General features: G+C 39.8%; 1 protein-coding gene across 1 annotated transcript; it reads left to right on the top strand.

The window, feature by feature from the left end:
- Positions 1-740: 740 nt before the first annotated feature.
- gltpa (glycolipid transfer protein a) lies at positions 741-7,303 on the top strand. The gene is made up of 5 exons (XM_049003635.1): positions 741-951; positions 4,205-4,263; positions 4,362-4,495; positions 4,587-4,737; positions 5,439-7,303. The coding sequence occupies exons 1-5, from the start codon at positions 849-851 to the stop codon at positions 5,619-5,621; spliced, it is 630 nt and encodes a 209-aa protein (XP_048859592.1). The 5' UTR covers positions 741-848; the 3' UTR covers positions 5,622-7,303.
- The last annotated feature ends 142 nt before the right edge of the window (positions 7,304-7,445 follow it).

A 7,445-nucleotide genomic window follows, 5' to 3' on the forward strand; every position in this document is an offset into this window, starting at 1 on the left:
GTCTAATTCTGTTGACACATGTACGCATCCGACGCAATATTTAATTTTAGTTGTTAGTTTAGATCATTGCCGTTTTACGAAGGGAAAAAAATCAGAATCCTTCTATGTGTTTTAGTGTAGAAAAACAAGATCAAAATATTTATTATTTGTGAATTATTTGTGAATTGTACTCACAAAGTCTCGCGTGTAGAACAGGCCATTTATGGCCATTCTAGCAAGGTGTATTCAACTGTCAACAGTGTAAATTATGCATTACCACAATATAAATAATAAATGACGGCTAGACAAACTTTCACATTTTGACTCAAAATGAAGTTTAGTTAATGTTATGAATGTAAGGGACAAGTTTCAGGAGCTGGGTGCTTCAGGAAATGCAATATGTGTCATGAAACGAATACAGAGAGTAATTGCTCGGAGTTGCGTGATTAATAGCGAGCATTAAAAGAGTGAGTAAGAGAAGTTTAGCTATTTTGCGCACTACAGTTTCCCATTTTGCTGAGTGTGATACGAAGCTACTCAGTAAAGTGTGATCGACAAAAGTTTACAAAAATATATTGACATATGAATTTAATAAAATGGCATATTCTGCAGGTTAAACTACAGAGTACACAAAGTTTGTATGTAACAAGCCTATTAAGAAAGTAGGCCTGATAAGTTCTCTTATTTCTATATATGATGGGTATTGTCCCTCCCTCTTTTGCTCGATTGGCTCTTCGTTACCCACCAGCTGAACCCAAGTGTCCGCGCGGTTCACATGTCCGCTCATTTGCATTGCGGAGGAGAGACTGCTCCGTACTAGTTCAGTTCTTGCATTTTTCGTCCATTGGCAAGTCAGATCACTGTAAGCAATGGCTCTCTTAATGGATCACCAGTTTAAACAGGTCCCAGCCGATAAGCAAGTCGAGACCAGAGCATTTCTAGAGGCAGTATCTTACCTTCCGCCATTCTTCGGTAAGTTTCTCTATACTGGATTTTTGACACAAGAGTTGTGGGACTTTGTAAAATTTAATCATTTCTACGTAAATTGTATTTTTTCCAGAAACGGAATCATACATTTTGATACTGCGGTTATACGTTTTGCGTTTTCTGATTTAAACTGATCAAAACAGAAGACTTAGTGACTGCTCAGTGTGTTGAACTATATATATATATACACACACATATAATATATATTTTTACATATAGCTAGGTTGGGTATGCAGACGCACATTTGTACGTAGCATATTTAAATTGCCTTTTAAACTAAAGACAGGATTTTTCATTAGTTAAGTTGTATTTTTGCCGTCCAAAACAAAATGCACCACTGAAACTACTGGCAATGACAGCGAAATATAATGCGATTTTATGAAACTGTATTTTAATGTACTACATATGAACTCCATACACATGTCCCATCAATCATTATCATCTATGTTCCGTAACAGGTTGGATAATGCCGTTATTCATGTTTAAATACATTATATTAATGTGGCGCCTGTGGAATAAAAGATCATCAATAAAATTGAGACAACATTCAGTGTGCACATTTAAAGAATTAGCCACTTTTAAATGTAGCCTACTGCACGAAACTGATGAAATAAGTGATTATATAAAGGTTGAACATCTGCAAATCAGACTGGCTTACGTATTACGTTTTTAACAGCCTGCAATGTCACCTAACATGTTGGTAGGCAGCATACCCCTTGTCTTATTTTGTAAATTGAATAGGTGCTGATTTCACATTTTCTGTGTGTTTTTTGCGAACAAAAACAGGTGTAAGGAAAGGTAGTGAAGTTTTGATGGGCTTTTTATGCTGTAAGCTGACATACAGTAATTACAAAAGAAGTTAGGCGTTGTATAGTTAATGTGGATAATTAAGATATTTATGTGGAACTGTACAAAAAACAGAAAAGTTTGATTTGAAGTAACTAGGAATCAGTTGTTCTCTCTGCATGTCTTTAATATTCAAACCTACTCAAATCTTTTTGGGAAATACAGCCTAATGAAGCCATTTTTTCCCCAGTTTGCTACTTGTTACTTGTGCCATTCCTGAGATGATGTAAATTGTCTTTCAAGTAAGCAATAGTGATGTAATTCTCTGTTTAATGAGAGATTTTAACAGGACCACACAGAATGTCTTGCTTGAGTGGCGATCCAAAGACACTGGTAATTATCACATTTCAGCCCATTCAGATGGACCAGTCCTGGGTACCTCACAACCATGGCCAGAAATAAATTGTATTGGGGATCCAGCAACCAGAGGCGTGGAGAGTCCCGCTCATTCTTGGCCGAGAGCAAACAGATTTGCGGCAGGGGGTGTTTCAAACCTTAGTAATTTTGCTACATGCCTGGGTTACAGACATAAAGAGGTGATTAAGTATGATATGTGATGGCTGTAGCCAAACACCGTGCATATTAATGCACTTATCTGGGGGAATTGGAGGCTGCATTGGGGTAGACCTACGTATATCTGCATAGAAAAAAAGACAACAAGATATTGTAATTTTCATATCTTTCCAAAAGTGCCAGGAAGCAACACTCACATAGAAATGAGGGCTCATTAAATTCAAATCCCGAATCTGATTTCACCAAGATTTCCTCTCCACATCACCACTGTAAAATACTAGAAGTAAGATGCATCCAGGTAAAACACTTCTGTCAAGATCAGGCAATTATATCCCATTATCTTTTTGGGGGGGGGGGGGTGTCCAATTTCTTTGCCAACAAAGGAGCAAACCTTAATACATGCATAATTTACTCATGAGTACCCCGATTTCAGCTGAGAAAATTGATGAGTGTGGTGTTGAATTGCTTTGCCCATTTGCAGTCTACCAGGGGCATCTTCCAGTGGCTCATTCTCTATTAATATATTAAACCTTTTCTATTCGACTTGTCATCCGGAACACTTGGAGCCCCTGGTTTCTGTTGTTGAAATTAGTCTGCTTTCTTTCCATTTCATTGTATTGTGTCAAGTGTCCTAAGATCCTGATAAGCCACTTCTGTTTAATCTTGCAACAATAGTGGAAATTTGATAGTAAATTCTTTTTTTTCATAAAGAAAATATAGGCCTAAAAGAATCAAAAGAGATTTATTTGAGCAACCATTTATTAAAATGTTCAGTTCCATTTTTGCAGGTTTACAGGAAAACAACCATCATGTGTGTTTACAAGATGTAAATGTTGCCATGTAAATAGCCCATGGTAACAAACAAAACTTGTTTGGTGTTTTCTGCACTATGCATGCAATCCTGAATTGCTACAATGCGGAATCGATGACAATTTTGAGTACTGTTTCTACTAAGCCTACATTACCCGGGGACTCCAAAGCATTATTAAAGCACTAATTTCCGTGTAAAGCGGTGCATCGCATCATGGGGGCTGGAAACAGGGACAGTATTGTGTATGGGGGCGACGGGGAAGAAGATGGGCTGAGATAATCGGTGCATTCAGCAAGGAGGTGGAGGTCGGACGGGTGGGGGTGGAATTTTTCGGAAACCAGAGATGCCCCGTCCACGAGACACAAAGCATGGTGATCTGCGACAAAGCAGATCGCTGTGATGGCTCAGCACTGACAGCTGTCAGCAGAGCCTCTCTGCTTCAGTCCTCAGGCCGCCAGTGGTGACCCAGTAAAACATTTAATTTCTTCGGCTTCTACTTTTGGACACTTATGCCGGGCCATCTGACATTCATTTATTTGTGTTTGTATTTTTCATGGATACATTGACTAAAATCTGACGCATAACTGACTCCCCACACAAGTCTCCATTTGTTAAAGCAACGTTTCGGTCTTGTTAAGAAACATCATTTAATTGCAGAATTAAAGCTGCGAGAAGGTGTCAGATTTTACCCAACTTACAACTGCATGGTATGTAGCCGTGTAGGTAGCAATATGGCCCAACGCCCGATCAGTGCTTAACGGGACTTGCTCAAGCTGAACGACGTGCCAAGGTGCACCACTGAAAAATGGATGAGGCAAAGAGGTCCTTTCAAAAATCTGTTTAGTTCTCTTGATGGCATGAATAATTGATGGGTAGACTTAATGAGATTTCTTAATGTCCTGCCTTAACAACAAATTAAGGAGTGCGTATTCTGTAGGTTGATGCTATTGAAATATTTCTTGCCCCGTATTATATGCTATACCCTATTACAGAACCGCTGCTGATAATGAAAACATGGTGCATTTTCTTGTTACGATCATTAACATTGCTGCTTTTCTTTCTCCAAAGATTGCCTTGGCTCCACGGTTTTTGCTCCGATTAAATCCGACATCATGGGAAATATCACTGTAAGTACAGTAGCTACTCCACTGCGAAAATGCCACTCGGTAAAGCTTGGTTCCCCCTTCCTGTAAGAACATCTCTCTTTCATTCTCTTTCCGTACAGAAAATCAAGGCAGTTTATGACAGCAATCCAAGCCGTTACAAAACCCTTCAGAATATACTGGAGGCTGAGAAGGAGATGTATGGATCCCAGTGGCCCAAAGTGGGAGCAAGCCTGGCACTCATGTGGCTGAAGAGGTAACCCTCTCCTCCCCCGGGACAAACAGCACGTCCATCAGAACCTTCCACAAACTGTATGCTGATGGCTTCTACTTCCAATTGTCACCAGGGGGCTTCGCTTCATCCAGGTCCTTCTGCAGAGCCTCGCAGATGGAGAACAGGATGAAAACAACCCGAACCTGATCCGTGTTAATGCCATTAAGGCCTATGAGTTTGCCCTGAAAAAATACCACGGCTGGCTAGTCCAAAATCTCTTCAAGGTAAGCAAAGCTGTAAGATGATGTCATGCCAGTTTGGCACTGACTGCTGCCATTAAAGATGTGAAGATGTCTTCAAGAAAGATCTGAGGCATGTCTCCATGGAACTCTTGTAATCCATGGAGCTGTGCAACTGGACGTCTCTACTGAAGCAAATCACATACCTCCAGTTCCACAGCTCAACAACACCAAGTCCCTCGTGAGGTAAAACCGCTAATCCCTTGGTTAGAATGACACACCTTAACAGAGAATGGTGGGTGCAGCAAGCAGTGCGAATCACATAAACATAGATACAAAACAAAAATAATTACAGACACTACTCTACTTACGAATTTTCAACTTACGAATTTTCGGACATACGAACGAAGAGGACTATAAGTCCAAATTGTGTTCATTGGTAAATGGACTGCATTTATATAGCACTTTTCACCAGTTCCGCCTAGTATGACTTCTGGCCGCTACTCCCGCCGCGCAGCAGCCTAGCGTGCGTACTCCCAGCATCCAGGTTCCTTGTACTTGCGTATACCCTTAAGTAATGTTGAATAACGACTTGCGAACATTTCAAGTTACGAACGGCCGTTCGGAACGTGTCTCATTCGTAAGTAGAGGAGCGTCTGTATATACGCATGCAGGAGAGCCAGCCAGGCTCTGTCAGATACTGATTACCCCCTGTGACAGAGAGCTGGTTGTGTCCTTCCATGCAGATGGCCATGCTTGCGGCACCTTACAAGTCAGACTTCCTGAAGGCCCTATCCAAAGGGCGTGAGGTCAAGGAGGAGGACTGCTTGGAGAAGATCCGCCAGTTCCTCGTCAACTTCACAGCCACCGTAGATGCCATCTACGAGATGTACACGAAAATGAACGCCGAGCTGGACTACACAGTGTGACCGCCAGCCCCTCCCCCCACCGGGCGGTCCTCTCCAGTGACACCTCCACTCCCAGACCTGCCCCATCTGTTTCAAGCCTCTCGGTGCCTGAAAGTTTGTGTGTGTCGCCCCATTTGATAGGGGCTGTCTGTGATTTTGATCTGCTGCCTGGCTTGCAGGCCGTTTCCTTTATGGGTCTTTCCTCTGTGTGCCCCAACTCGCATCTCTGTGCACTGGAATGAGTCCTTAATGCACACTAGAGGTCAGTAACTGGCAAAAGGTAGCTGAAATGGCAGCTGAGAAACACTGAAAAACTCCACTGTGTGACGCTGACCATTTAAAATCTCATTAAAAATATGTTTCTTCTCAATTATATAATTCAGAACTGCTTCATAGGGCTTCTTTAGTGTTAGCACTGTAATACAATATATTATAAATTCTTTATTTAAATTTTATGGGTTGAACAGAACATTTCGTGTATTTTGGAAGGTTAGATGAAATTGTCTTGTGGAAAATATTTTTTTAACTGAACTGGAAATATAATAAATATTTAATACATATAAAGCAGCATGAATCTTAAAATGTGTGCTTTCAACAACTAACTGAAGATGTTCTGAGACATTTTGATGTTTTATGTTTTGCTTTCCCTGCCTTGTGCCCATTGCATCCGGGATAGGCTCCGGACCCCCCGCGACCCAGTAGGATAAGCAGTTTGGAAAATGGATGGATGGATAGATGTTTTGCTTTTAAATCTATACTGGTATTTTAATGTTCAACACTGTACAAGGACTGTATAACATCTCTCAAAATATGCCCTGTCCGGCTACTTCATTTTAAATGATTTAAATGATCAGTGTTTGCCTTTATTTTTGGTGTTTTCTTTTATATATTTAACACTGCAGAATGTAAAGGAAGATATCATTTTCAATATATATTTCAATGCTTAGGATAAATTGTCTTGGTGAGTAAAGCTTAACAGAATTTGTCTTGTAATCAATTTTCTATAAATCTGATTGATTGTTCAAGTTTCAGTAATATGCACATGTTTTCGGTTAAATAAAATACAGCCAACTTGTGTTAGTGTTAGGAGTCTAATATACAACGCCATGCATAAATTATTCTGAAAATATTTCAGTAGTTTAATGCAGAGTAAAATTATCCCCAATTACAAATTAAAGGTCCGCTTTAACCTTTGTTATATGTTCATGTAGAAGGGACCAAATGTTTATATATAGCAGTATTTACCTAAAAGGGTGCCTTATGCATGTGAAACCAAACCGTAAGTCTTTGTATAGAAGTGGAGAAAAAATATTATTATTAAAATTATTAAACTCCAAAAGGCGCTGCTGGCCAGTGCGCCATCTAGTGTCCATACCTCTTCGGCACTTTGCGACAAAGGCAACAGTTCAATAAATCGGCACCATGGTTTTGCGTATGTGTATATTGCATATTATTTGGGTGCCTCCTAGCACCTTGTTTCACATGCACTTTGCCCAATGGGCAACATTTGCAAATATTAAGTTGCTCTTATCTCGTGCACTTTACTGCTCTAAGACCTAAATATAATATAACAGAGGCCGTTTAAATGTATACTTGTATTTATGTATGCCTGACTGCATATCTTTCAGATCCTAGTATTTAACTGAAGTGGATGTGAATGTGCACTGCATTGTTTCAAACTGCTAATATTTTGTCAATAAAACAAAAAAGATAAGCGACTTGTGTGTATGTTTGCGTGAGGATCAGATGAATTTTCTAAATAGGATGCGGTTATTAAATCAATGTGTACCTTTTTAATTTGTTTTATAAGTTAGCAATTATAACACCTATTATCGTAATCTAATG

This window comes from Brienomyrus brachyistius, chromosome 2 (genome assembly GCF_023856365.1).
Source record: "Brienomyrus brachyistius isolate T26 chromosome 2, BBRACH_0.4, whole genome shotgun sequence".
NCBI lineage: Eukaryota > Metazoa > Chordata > Actinopteri > Osteoglossiformes > Mormyridae > Brienomyrus > Brienomyrus brachyistius.